General features: G+C 41.3%; 1 protein-coding gene across 7 annotated transcripts in view; it reads left to right on the top strand.

The window, feature by feature from the left end:
- The window catches only part of STARD13 (StAR related lipid transfer domain containing 13), a 310,401-nt gene that overhangs the window by 282,192 nt on the left and 14,549 nt on the right, over positions 1–13,660 (top strand). For all 7 annotated transcript variants that reach the window (XM_065051591.1, XM_021286176.2, XM_065051599.1 and 4 more), the window contains 4 exons: positions 3,327–4,705; positions 6,140–6,313; positions 8,359–8,518; positions 12,464–12,662. In XM_065051591.1, coding sequence (XP_064907663.1) covers positions 3,327–4,705; positions 6,140–6,313; positions 8,359–8,518; positions 12,464–12,662 — 1,912 coding nt within the window. The remainder of the gene's footprint in view (positions 1–3,326; positions 4,706–6,139; positions 6,314–8,358; positions 8,519–12,463; positions 12,663–13,660) is intronic.

Here is a 13,660-nt window from a genome sequence, read left to right as displayed (position 1 = left end):
TGGAAATTGGGGCTGGAATTGAACACCGAACCAAGTAAACTTTTTTTTTTGCTGCAGATACTGCCTTCCCTAGTACTCTCTATGGTGATCTAAACAATGAAATGCAAAATCAGCTTGCTTTGGAGGTTCAGGATAACAGGTTTGCAGCTGCTTGAGAGATTTATCAAAATATGGCCAAGCGAGCTACTAGGCAAGGTTTTGTGAAAGCCAGCACGGCGTGAGCGCTCCCCCAGCCCGCGCTCCCACCCAAACCGTTCATGCTGTGGGCTGCTCTCTTCCTGCTGGCCTCATCGACATGCATACAGAAATCCTCATGTATGTGCTGCAAATATGTCTGTAAGCGATTTGGACAGACAGAGATTAGCCTTTGGATTAACTGCCTTCTGCAGCTGTCGATTTATGAGAATTCCTGCCCCCAGCTGGAAAAATGTGGCAGAATTCCACCGCAAATAAACCCACTTTTTGCCTTTTGTTAGCATCCCTCTGTATCTCAGGAAAGTACACCCTCAGTCAAAAAGCTGTACTATTTTAAATCAACTGTGACAAATCTGTGAATCAAAACCTCCTTCTCTTTGGCAAATGTTATCAGTCACTCCTCGAGAAACTTGCCCCTTCTCGTCTTCCCAAACATAATGGTATTAAATGGACTTTTGAATATGCTCCAAAGCCATGCACTTGATTTCACCCGAGGTCAGTAGAAGTATATAGTCACTGCTACAAGATGTCTGCTCTGCCTGTGTAAGATGAATTGTTGCTTTCAGACCTACTCTTGATCCACTGTCCCCATAGATGGTGACATGTCAGTTGGCAAAGTGCTCTGCATTTTTTTTAGGACAGTCTTGTTTGTCAGGGTACTCTGATATCTACCAAGAACAGTAGGTCATTCAGGATGTTCATGGCTTCCAGAATTTCTACTGATTCCATCAAAAGAAAAGCACACTATGTCACAGGACTCGCAGTGCAGCCGAATTTGGAGTGAGTCACCATGGCAGCATTTCAGTATCCAGACACTTCATTTGTGTGATTTTTGCTTCTGATGAAACACAAGCATGTTTCATTACCAGTTAAAAAAAAATAAACAAACAAACAAAACCCAAAAAGCTAAGCTTTTTTTCTTTTTTTTTTTTCTTTTAGCTGCAAATTTCAGCACCAAAAACTCTCTTTGTTTTCTGACTGGCTCTTGGGCAGAATGGATTCCTATCTTTGTTGTGGTTAGGGGCAAAACTTTTCATTATCAATATCCATTTCTGTTCATCTCTACTTTATTTTTTAAAAAATCTTAAAACTTTTTTTCCTCTAAAAGTGATTTAAAGTATATTCACTACTGAATTTCTGTCTCCTACTCTGTGCTCTCCTTTTGCTGTTTTTTACAATGTCTCTTCCACTTTGGCTAGTTTAATTGATTCCAGCTTGTAGGAAATTCAGGCTAAATCCTGTCAGTTCATACAGTAATGTCAGTGCAGCTATAGGGATTTGTGTCAGCCAAGAATCTTCTTTAAGGTCCCTTTGGCATATTGGGATGTACAACAAATAAAAAAGTATAATTTTATCCTATTGGCTGATGCCATCAGTGCTTCAGCAGTGGAATGCTTTGTAGATACAATTACCACTACTAAATATTTGAAAGTACATACCATTATGGTTTTAAAAATATCTACTTTGTGGCACTACTAAGACCACAATAGCTGGATTTTTAAGTGTCTGAGTCGGTGCAGTCCTTCAGTCTGTGTATGCATACAGCAAACTGTGGCGCTGAAAACAAGACAGAGCTGTCTGGTGTGCCATTTCTTCCCTCCAGATATAATCGCCGAAGCAGTATTAGCTTTTTCTAGCCCCTTTCCTGCCAGTTTTCTACCTGCTTAATTTTTCTGTCTAGCTAGCTGCAGAACTAAGATCTCCAATCATTTCTGTGAATGAACTTCAGCTGCACACCTCACCATTAACAGATTAAAAAGGAATTACTAAACTCAAGAATTCGTAGCTGTATTTTATTTTATGGTTTGGACATGATCTAAAACAGCTGGCCAACCTGAAGTGATAAACTGGCAAAAGCTTATGGCATTAGTGAGACCTGGCACACTACTGATCCCAATCTGCATCTTTTGAGGTTTCGCATTATTTAAGGTTTTTGGGGTTCTGGTAAAAATTGTTTTACATTTTTCAGTTAAACAGGCCAGCAGAGAGCTAGTCAGAGATGGGAGATAACTTTACCATCAAAACTTCATAGAAAAATACTTCTAATAATAGACCTTTAAAAGGAGAATTTTTCCAGTCCCAAAATAGTACTTCTGGTTTAGCACCTCATTCTAGTCTGACAGCCTGTCATATTTCACTGCCTTCACACTGTTTCCAAGAATGTGAAGAGCTGTTTGGATGTCATGTAGGTGAAGTTAGTTTGTTCTGCTTTAGAACAAATGTACAAAAATAATGCGGTATAAACCCAGTTCAAAGTCAAGGGAAGGATATCCATTAGCAGCTGTGGGGTTCACATCCTCAGAGAACAGCGAGTTTGACACTGACTGCATGCTTCATGCTGAAGATGTATCCTTTTTGTTTGAGCAAATAGATGAGAAAAATGTCATAAGGAGAGCTTTTTTATCCATTTTTTTTTCAAGGCGCATGTTGTTTGCATTGCAGAGTAGCTCCTGGAGCTGCCTAACCATAAGCACAACTCCATGTTCCCCAGGCTGAGGGGTGAGACAAGGAAGGGCCATGGGGCTGCTGCTGCCTCAGGAGAGGTCAGGGGGCAGGCTGGGGGACCACAAGTTTGGGGTGTCTCTGAAAATGAATAGAATAGAATAGAATAGAATAGAATAGAATAGAATAGAATAGAATAGAATAGAATAGAATAGAATAGAATAGAATAGAATAGAATAGAATAGAATAGAATAGAATAGAATAGAAAGAACAATTTTGGTCTTAACTGGCTCACACTCCTGTAGCACCCAGCTGCTTCTCAGTGTTTGCCATGTGTGTATTAACACCACCCCTGCAAGTCAGGAAACCTCTACTTTTTTCTAAACAGTCACTGTGGGCATCAGTCCTACACAGCTCAGTGCACAGGCAATCTGTCCCACAGAAGCCAAGAGGCACTGATGAGACTCTTGAGCTCCCTAACGTCAAGTTGTCTTTTAAGTCTTACTTGTTAAGGTGCTTGCAGTCTCTACAATTAGATGAAAGAGGCTGTAATGCAAGAATTGATGACCAGTCTTTCAGGTTCAGGGAGACTTTACCACCTGTGGCTCACATGGAACAGCACAGTCACAGTAATTCAAATAACAAGTAAAAGCACCTTCTTTTAACATATGCCACTTGCTATTTTCCAGAGTGAAGATTCAGATGAAGAAGACCTTTGTGCTATCAGTAATAAATGGACTTTCCAAAGAACCAGCAGACGATGGTCTCGAGTGGACGACATTGATGCTTTGCTTCACCGATCAGACAGACATGGATCTTCTGGGGACATTAAAATGAAAAATACAACAAGCAGCGAAAGCGTCCTTACAGATCTGAGTGAACCTGAGGTCTCATCTATTCACAGCGAGAGCAGTGGGGGAAGTGACAACAGGAGTCAGTCTGGCGTTGGCAGCACTGCCAGGGAGACCTGTGACTGCTCTGGCCAGTATGATGTAGAAAGCACACTGCTGCAAGACTCCACTGTGATAAATACTGCCCTGTCCCCCAAGGACAACCTGAAGAATGAGAAACCAACACGAACCAAAGCAAAAACCTTTCTAAAACGCATGGAGACACTAAAAGCAAAAGGTGTGCATGGAAAACTAAAAGGCTCAGGAAGAACGGGTCCTTTAGAGATAAGTGGACCTGTTCTCCAGTATGAGCCGAAATCCTTGAAAGACATGCACTGTGTACAGATAGTCAATGGCAATCTCCAAAACTTAGGAAAAGATTCAGTCAAAAGAGGACTTTCCTTTTCTGCCAAATCCAGCAGTGACAGCAGTCAGTCTGAAAACAGCAGCAGCGGGGTGAGCACACCGTGTTTGAAGGAACGCAAATGCTATGAAGCAAACAAGAGAGGCGGGATGTACCTGGAGGACCTAGATGTTCTGGCAGGAACGGCCTTACGGCAAGTGGTGGACCAAAACCGCAGAAATGAATTTCATTCCCAAGAGAACTTGGTTGTACATATTCCCAAGGATCATAAACCAGGGACATTCCCAAAGGCACTTTCCATTGAAAGTCTCTCACCTACAGACAACAGTAACAGTGTAAACTGGAGGACAGGCAGCATCTCTTTGGGAAAGCAGAACTGCTCTACTCCAAAAGAGTCTGGATTGATGTCTTGCTGTCCTAAAGAAAGCAGAATTAGTATTTATGACAATGTGCCAGGTTCCCACTTGTATGCTAGTACTGGGGACCTCCTGGACTTAGAGAAAGATGTCCTTTTTCCTCATTTAGATGACATTTTGCAACATGTCAATGGGCTCCAGGAGGTAGTAGATGGCTGGTCGAAGAATGTGTTGCCAGGTCTGCCGGTTGATGATGTATCAGTCAGGGAACCTCCGTCGTTGCCTTTCCAGTCGCCCACACAGATCACACTTGATTTTGAAGGAAACTCTGTCTCTGATGGCCGGACCACACCAAGTGACATGGATAGAGATGGAACATCCCTGAATGAATCTGAAGCCACTGGTGTCAGGGACCGGAGAGACTCTGGGGTAGGAGCATCACTCACAAGGCCGAGCAGGTAGGTAGCAAAATTTCATACACAAGTCCATAGACCATGAAATATGATACAATAAACCAGAAGCTCTCAGCCTGGTACTCAAAAGGTGCAGATACCATTACAGTTGTACTCATCCTGTATGGGGATGGGGACTTCCCAGGGGAGGGTGGGATTTTGGGAAAAGGGATGTCCCACTATGCAAATTATCATGTGGAATGAATGGAGAATGGGATTAATAAAGCAAACTAAGGCACTTTTATTTTCTCTCTTGATCCATTGATTGCATAGTAGGACCCTGCATAAGTTGTGAGATAAATTTTCAATTTTTTGTCTTCTAAGCTGTGCACCCCAGTATTTATGCGTCAGTAGCCTTGTGCATTTTTTAATGCACTTGTCTGCTTTAAAAATCCATCCCTTGTGCCCAAAGAGAATTTCCCTACCCTGCCTCAGTTCCTTATGTGACAGAGTGAAATGATGGTTTACAACTAACTCCTTAATAAAATAGAAAAGCAGGATTTTGTTAACGGTTTGCAGATCTGTTTTAAGTCAGAGGGATGAGTTCCTCTTGAGCCAAGGGAGCACGGTCCCAGGTAAAGGCCTTTGTGGATCCATACTGCTGTGTGTAGGGTGGCTTTGTATGTGCAAAAGCAGTGAGAAAATACTTGGTGTTTTCTGATCTGTCATCAGTCTTGTCACATCCTCTCAAAGGATTCTGCCATGCCATGGTTTACTGCTGCCCGTGCTTGTTCGCAACCATCACAAGCAAATGAACTCGAGGAAACTACTGAATAAATGAACAGTGCCAAAGATTTTAGGATCTGAGCCAGAGCTCATGTTTAGCAAAACAAGAAACTTAAATAAGGTTTTTTCCAATTTATCTGGTATATGGAGAAAATGCATTGGAGTAAAGAGAAGATGTGAGTGGCTCAATAGTTTGGTGGTTATGGCTCTTGCCAAGGAGACACAAGGTTCAATCCCTTCTCCAAAAATCCTTCAGTGTTTAATAACAGAGATATTTGGAGAACCTCATCTCCAAATACCTTTGTGGTCAGGCTGGTCCCCTGGGAGGTGAGGGACCAGGCATCAAACCCCAGTTCTGAGTCAGGGAGAGAGCATTTGACTCTGTATCTGCCACATCCTGTTGGAAATGTGTGGGCTGAAGGGTGCAGCAGGCAGCACCGCTTCCCTGAGCACATGGACGGGACCCACATCCACTTGTGAATCTAACGTTAAAAAAATCAAAGCCTGGGCATTTCCAAAACTAAAGAGGCTGAGCAAATTGTTTTATTTGCCTCCAAGCTACATTTTCTTTCAGTTGACACACCACGAGCCATAATATCTGTGTAAATGTTTATGTGTGTTCTGTGTATGGCCCAGCACTATCTCACAGTGTACCATAATTTTCTGCTCAGTTAGAACTGTTGTCTGATTTTTCTATTGTTTATTTTGCTAAAGGCGGTTACGATGGCATAGTTTCCAAGTCTCTCATCGCCTGAGCCACTCCATCGCATCCCTTCACATCAGCAATCAGTCAGCAGCCCAACTGAATCTACTGCAAAAATTCTCTCTGCTTCGTCTTACTGCCATCATGGAAAAGTACTCCATGTCAAATAAACACGGCTGGACCTGGTGAGTGCCATCGGTAACTGAAAGAGAGCTATTTTTAGGAAAAATAGTTTCTCCTAATTCTGTTATTCTCGTAGTAAATTCAGTAAATGCAATTAGGAAGCACAATTTACTTCAGCTGTAGAACTTGAAACTGTCCACTTCAATCTATTCCTGCCTAGTGACTCGGTGGCAAAGTCAGAAATAGATCCTGGAGATCTGTCTTCACTCCTGTGCTCTAACAGAGAGACAACCTCTCTAACAACACTCCAGTACCAGAAAAATAAACTGGAGTAGGAGAGAGTGATTAAAAGTAGGAAATGTTTATAATTTCTTCCCCAGAATTCATTTTGTGATTTGAAAAGAAGCAGCTGCTGATGATACTTCATGTATTCAATATTGGTTTGTTTGTGCTTGAAAAGAAGGGTTAGAACAGTTACGGGACTTTTCTCAGCAGATCAAAAGATGTAAGCCTTAGCCCAGTCCTGGACTTGCCATAGCACCTGTAAGAGCAAACTGGTCACACAGAGTGTGGTGTGAAGAGCAGATGGACATGGATTTTGGCAACTGGCTACAGAAATCGGTGTGTTTAGTGGTATATGAACCCTGATGGGCCATACAGACTGAAGTGTACTGGAATAGGAGTGGGCACAGATAAGAGATTAGAAGTATCTGAGAAATAATCAAAAGGATAACAGAAACTTTCCCTAATACACAGAGACACCGATTCCAAAAATAATATGACTTGACATTTACATTGTAATTTCCATGTTCAAAGCACTTCACCAAAATCCCACTAAATTCAGCTGTGAGCTAGATAAGACAAGTTTTCCTTTAGAAATGGAAAAACAGATAGAGGGACTACGTGTGAGATTCACCTCACTGACATCAGCCATTCCAAGAAGTTATAAATCTAATCTGAGAAAGTCAGGTCGGCTGTCCGTGGTCAGTGGAAAAATACAGGCAACTCCAAAGGCTACTCATTCTATCCAAGGCTCGGGGTTGGGGTCACCCTCCAGAGGTGCCTTGCTCCATAGTTCATATAGAGGCTTTCTGGACTGCTAACTCCTTCTAAATCTCCATTAGAGAGCTAAAATTCAACCAGACGAACCCTCAGATCGCTGTTTTCCTTTGGTGCAGCTCCCTTTGGCTAGCTGACAGCGTCTGCACTGAAATGAATCTCACCTGAACCAACTCCAAATAAGCAGACTAGAATAGAACAAATTCTATAGCCTGCTGTTCAGGCAGACATTTTCCCTCCTGACAAATATTTCTTCAGTTTTTATAATCAGTATCTAAGGATTTATAAGTGGGACTCTAAACAGTTGTAAAGTTATATGTTATACTCCTTCAGTAGGTCATTTAATCCAACTTTTATCTGCTTCCCACACAGATGAGAAAAATCTTTGTCACATTCAGGTCATATTCATCCTTCTTTAACTTTTTTTTTTTTTTTTAATTCCACTGCAGTCATGACTCCCACAAAGGGAATCTGGTTTGTTCTCATTCTCACCATCATTTTTGGAAGAAAGTAAGCTCATCAGCTTCACTTAAGTTACTCAACTAGGATAAATCATATAACACCAGGGATGAGCCTGGCACATAGGGACTTCTCACCATCATTTATTACTGTAAATTGTTAGTCAATAGAAATGCTAAATCATGTAACTGGTAGTATAGAAATCTTTCAGTGTGTTGGAGGACAGAACCTCCTTTTCTCTCAAATACCCTTTCCATTATGCTTCTCTGTGCTGTTCTTTTATGTTTCTAATGGATGCTTTAGACCATGTTGGCTTCAGCTGAGTGATAACTGCATAATAAAAGTTTTTTTGTTAGAGCAGATTGTTATGCTCTGTCTTAGAGCCAGAGGCCATCTACTTATAAAAGTTGTCAAGAAATCCATCAGTTATACAGATTGTAAAGTTTCCGTGTGTTGTGCATTAAACATTTTTTCACCATCTTTATAAAAAGGAGGTGGCCCCAGTTACCAGTTTCTGCCAGCAGTGTTACTCAGAGAGACTGTGTAAATACTTGATATTTTCATGTAGGCTGTTCATGTTAATTTCCAGGTCTGTGCCAAAGTTCATGAAGAGGATGAAAGTCCCTGATTACAAGGACAAGAACGTCTTTGGTGTGCCTCTGATAGTTCACGTCCAGAGAACAGGGCAGCCTCTTCCTCAGAGTATACAGCAGGCGCTGCACTACTTACGGAGCAACTGTCTAGATCAGGTATGAACTTTACTCCAGGAACTCAGCTGATTTTTATTTTTTTCTTCTAAAAAGCCACCCTAGCTAGCAATAGTGAACCTTTTTGTACTTAGTACCACAATTATTTGAAGATTGTTCTATCTCATGTTGGGTCCAGATCTCCTCTGGTGGTTTGATACCTGCTGCCAATACTAATGGTTTGCCATTTTGAGATTTGTATCCAGCTAATCTGTTGAATTCTTGTAGCTTTAACAGTTCTGCTGATTTGTATGCAATAGCCTACCTCAAAGAATGACATGAGATCTTTGTATCTATTGAATCAGAGCTCAGCACTCCCAGCTTCTAGCCATACCTGCACTGCTTATGCATGACTGTTGCTGCTGAGGGTTAACTGCATTCACCATTTCACAAGATATGGTACAAAAGGTTTTATTTGCCTAGCAAAGAAAGAAAAGTCCAAGAATAGAGAGCAAACTCAGCAAAATATTCAAAGTATTCTGTTGACAAAGTCAGATGTATCCAGATAGAGTTAGGTCAGCAGGGGTTCAATGCCAAAGCCATTAGGGTATGTTTCCTTTTATAGTGTTCTTAGCTGGGACAAGCCAGCTGGGAGACCCTCATGCTCAAAGTATTTCAGACTTTTTGATTCCCTTTAGCTACAGAGCAGGGACATACCAATCATATTTTTACTGTTATTCCCCTAAGGATGAGGAGATGTATCTTTATGAAAATAGGACTGGGAGAAACCCCCTGGATGACTGAGTTAAGTCCTCTGCTATTATTGACCTCATGTCATATGACCTCTTCTGTAGCTGCTTTTAGATAGTTCTAAGTTCAAAAGGAGCAAAGAGCATTTTACTCCATAGACTCTGCTGCTTTGCTAGCTCTGAGCACACAAAAAGAGTGGAAATGGTCCGTTCTGAATATTTTCAGTTTCTGATTACCATTCTGGTTGCTGTTCAGGTTGTTTTGCTGGGTGACAGTCGTCATCTCCAAAAGGGAAATCTAAATATTAAATGCCTAGCAGTGAATCAGAGCCATTTCCCTCTACAGTCGGGGTGACCCAGGCACTTCCTATCCTTTCTCTCTGTTGACTGTAAAGACATCCTGTAGTGGTCAGACCTTGACATCTAACTCCTAGATGTCAAAAGTGAGGTCAGATGAGTTCTCTCTACCGTATGTTGTACAGGAGGTGAGGGGTGGGAGGAATAGCCTGTTGGGAATGCATTAATGGAAGGAGATGGAAGGAGAAAATTAATAGAAACAATGAAAAGCAATATATTCAGTAGCTAACATGCCTGGTTATAGCTTTGGTAATCTGGGTTTATGTACTGAGGGAGGAAACCCAGAGTAGGAAGAAAAGTGATGCAGCAAGACTGGAATCCGTGATGGGAGTGGAGGAGGAGTCACTTGCCCGAGTATGAGGAACAGGAGATGTGGGGATAGGGATGGGTTCGTGAGATAAGTGGTAGAGCAATAGGAGGAAAGAGAAAAGAGAGGAGGGGAGAAAGCAAAAGGGAGGGTAAAACCAAAGAGAAAGAAAAAGTTCTTGAGAGATTTGAGGCGGTCCAAATGAATGTCTATGGGCAGTTTCAGACAAATATCCACTTTGAGAAGAAGGGTTTAGTTGCTGGGAAGCATCAGAGCTATGTGAAGGGCCATTTCAACTCAGCTTGAGTTTCCACTCCGAGGGGAATTGGGAAAATATTGAATAGAAAATGAAGGAGACGTACAGATTCGGACCATTTAAAATATCTTTCCACCAAAAACCTTTCTAGGCCAAAACCCTCCAGGCAATTCAGCTTCTCTGCTTTACAGTCACTCCATATTTTCCCATTTAATTCAAAGTCTCCTAATGCCTGGCCAGAGGTCTGAGCAGCCTCCAGTCTCCTCCAGCAACTTTCTTATGTGTCTGTTCCATGCACTGCAGAAGGCAGGCTGGAGTCCTGAGCGGGATCAGAGCTTGGTAAAGTTAAAGTTGCTCTAAATCATTGTAACGTCTGGCTCCTGGCACTGAAATGTCTTAAGAGACTGTATGAGGAGCCTCCCCATTTTTTGTAGGATATATTATTCAGTTTCAACTGTCATGCATCATACAGCTACTTGCATGGCAGATGATCCACAGCATGAGGATAATAAAGATATTGGGCCAGACCAACTGCTTGATAAATCACTGGATTTATAGTCCCATCTTATTTACAGAATGAGTCTGTAATATCGCAGAACAGAGCCTAAGACATCTTCTTCTATGAAGAACTGTCCTCTTTTCATTAATTATGATTTATTTCCAAGAAAAGGGGAAATAGGAGTGTGGATAAATGCCATTAAACAAAAATAGAAATCAAAACTAGCAGAATTATGTGCAGCAGGAGATTCTGCAGATGAGATTTGATGTCTGACCTCTTGAATCAGTCTTAGCTGGAAGTCTTTAAAGGTTCTTTGTACCAGCAAGGACACTTTCCATCAAAAGCAAAGAACTGAGTCTCTGCTCTCACATTTATCTACCACATGCCAAAACTGTATATTTTGGACAGAATTAGCATGGGTCCTTCTGCATCTTTTGCACACATTTCTAAGATGAAAAGGGATTCAAAAAGAAGAAAAGGGGAAAGAGAAATCCAGATGAAAAGCACCAGATGCTCTTTCTTGTATTCTCTTGTCAAAAATAAAGTGTACCGGCATGTACACAGGGCACACGCCAGTTCTCTATTTCTTACGCATAAATATGGCACCCCGGCAAAGCGAAATTCACCAATAAGAACACACAGCAGAAGAACCACTCACAGCCAATCTGGTGGAGCAGTTCATCTCCATTTAAATAGATATGTTCCCTCACATTGCTGCATAGTGTATAATTAGTGTCATTAATGTGCAAGTTAACAAAAGTCCTAAATACCGTGTTCTGAGCATGGGAAGTGTTCTAGGGAGTGCAAGTACCTACACAAACTCTGTGCTGGCAGAGGTGGGGAGGGGAAGGCCAAAAAGCATTATTTCCTTGCCTTTACACATTTTTGTTGGTTGACTGTGCCACGCAGAAAGCTGAACAGACCACCGGTGAGACAGCGGGCACGAGGAACACAAGTCTGTAACTCCAAACCTGAAATGTGGCTTTTTCATAGGTCTTCCTCAATATTTCACCTTTTCCCCTGCAAAACTGAGGGAAAACAGTGCTAACACTTTGCAGATGAAACACTGTAAACTCACTTGGGAATGAATAATGTGGTTCAGGCCCAGGAATTCGCCCCAGGGGAATTCCACTGGTTAGAAGGACACAAAAGGGCAGCACTGCCATGAAGACATCATTTGAAGAATTACCGCTTCCTTTAGAATAGAAAGAAAACAGGATAAAAATGTATCTTAGCGACACTGCACAAGTAATCCCTCTGTGACCCCCACTTTTGAACTGGGTTTTTCAGTGGGATTTGGGGGAACTGGTTGGAAGCAGAGAGCAGGAAGGATAAAAAATAGATTTGGTCTTGATTTTAAAGTTCTACCAGGATGTACTAATTTTTTGCCACAGCATTTATTACTTAGCTGAGCATAATATTTTCTTGTTAGTCCTCAAAATATCTGTCCAAATAAACATGAAGAACCAGATTCTCAGCTGGAGTAAATCAACAGACAGTCACCCAAGCCAAGCAAGTCATGCTGATTTATATCAGCTGAGCATCTTGCTTAAACTCTTCAAGCAGCAGGGAAAACACATGTACCCTGAGCTCTCCCTTTAGGAGGGGATACAGAGCAGCAGTGTTATTAACTCTTGCAGTTCCACCATGAGACTGTGGACAAGTCATGATCATCACATTTGCATGTTTCTCTTGTTCTTGCGTAGAGTAAAAATAAGCAACCCAAGCTTTTGTCGTCATTAAAGTTTCGTCTAATAGTGGGGTTTTTTCCTTAATATAAATATTCTTTAAGTAACTGTTTGGTGTTTTTTTAACTCGATTCAACATGGTGACTTTTTAGGTGGGTCTATTTCGAAAATCTGGAGTGAAATCCCGAATCCAGGCCCTACGTCAAATGAATGAGAGCTCCCCAGAAAACGTCAGCTATGACGACCAGTCAGCATATGATGTGGCAGACATGGTGAAGCAATTTTTTAGGGACTTGCCAGAACCTCTCCTTACAAGTAAGCTGGGAGAGACATTTCTACACATCTACCAATGTAAGTTGCGATATTTTTATTACTGTAAACAAATAATTAGAAATAATATATATAACTTAATAATATATTGTAAATAATTTTTGTATGTTAACACTGGGTGGGGTTCCCTTTGCTTGGTTTTGAGAGGTATAAAAGAATCTCTCTGCCTTCAAAATCTTTCACTGAGAGATATTTAGAACTCTCTGAAGGCTTCATTGTCAAAATACTAGCAAATTTAATGGAAAGACAGTGTGCAAATCTTGAGGAGGTTTGAAAACAGCAGCTTCACAATCAGAAAGAAGCCAGAAAGATGGGCTGCCATGGACATAAAAAGTGTGATGAGTCATGGCTTTTTTTCAGATTTCTTTAAACTGTGTGCCTATTTCATGCGGGCATCTCACTACAAGTGAGTCTTCTGGGCATGGAAAAGTGGTGCTTGACCATGAGAACATACACCCGTGCAGTACTCTTCCTTGCTGTGATTTGCCTTTTCATTATAGTTAATAAAATGTACATGAAAGCAACAAGCTGCCTTTGTTTACATCCTCAGCTTCTATGTAAAGATCTCATAGAGAAAGAGAAAAAAACCCACAAGATTTCTTCATTTCAGCCTTAAGCAAAATCTGAGACTCAAATGTATCAGAATGATGAAAATCCCTGTAGATCAGGAAATGACTGTGTATCTCTTCTCCAGACTGAGGGAGAAATAAACAGTGAGGAAAACGCTAAAAAGCCAAAGGAATGAGGTTTTTTTCCTGACAGTGTCCATTATGAAGTCCAGTCAGCCAGTGCTCTGGCAGATACAGAAAAGTGTATCCAACCAGCCTAAACCAAATAATCGGAAGCACTAAAGAGAAGTGCTAGTCTTTTCAATGGCAGATGTTTCGGCTGCCAAAACAATGGAAAGCCATTTTTAAATACTGTGTAATCCCAGCGCTAAAGAATCAAAGTTAATTCTGTGCCTCCCTTTACAGTAAAAATCTGCCTGTGACACATAGTCACTAATGTGTTTAACATTG

The sequence above is a fragment of the Columba livia genome, chromosome 1 (genome assembly GCF_036013475.1).
Source record: "Columba livia isolate bColLiv1 breed racing homer chromosome 1, bColLiv1.pat.W.v2, whole genome shotgun sequence".
NCBI lineage: Eukaryota > Metazoa > Chordata > Aves > Columbiformes > Columbidae > Columba > Columba livia.
This window is presented reverse-complemented; position numbering and strand designations above follow the sequence as displayed.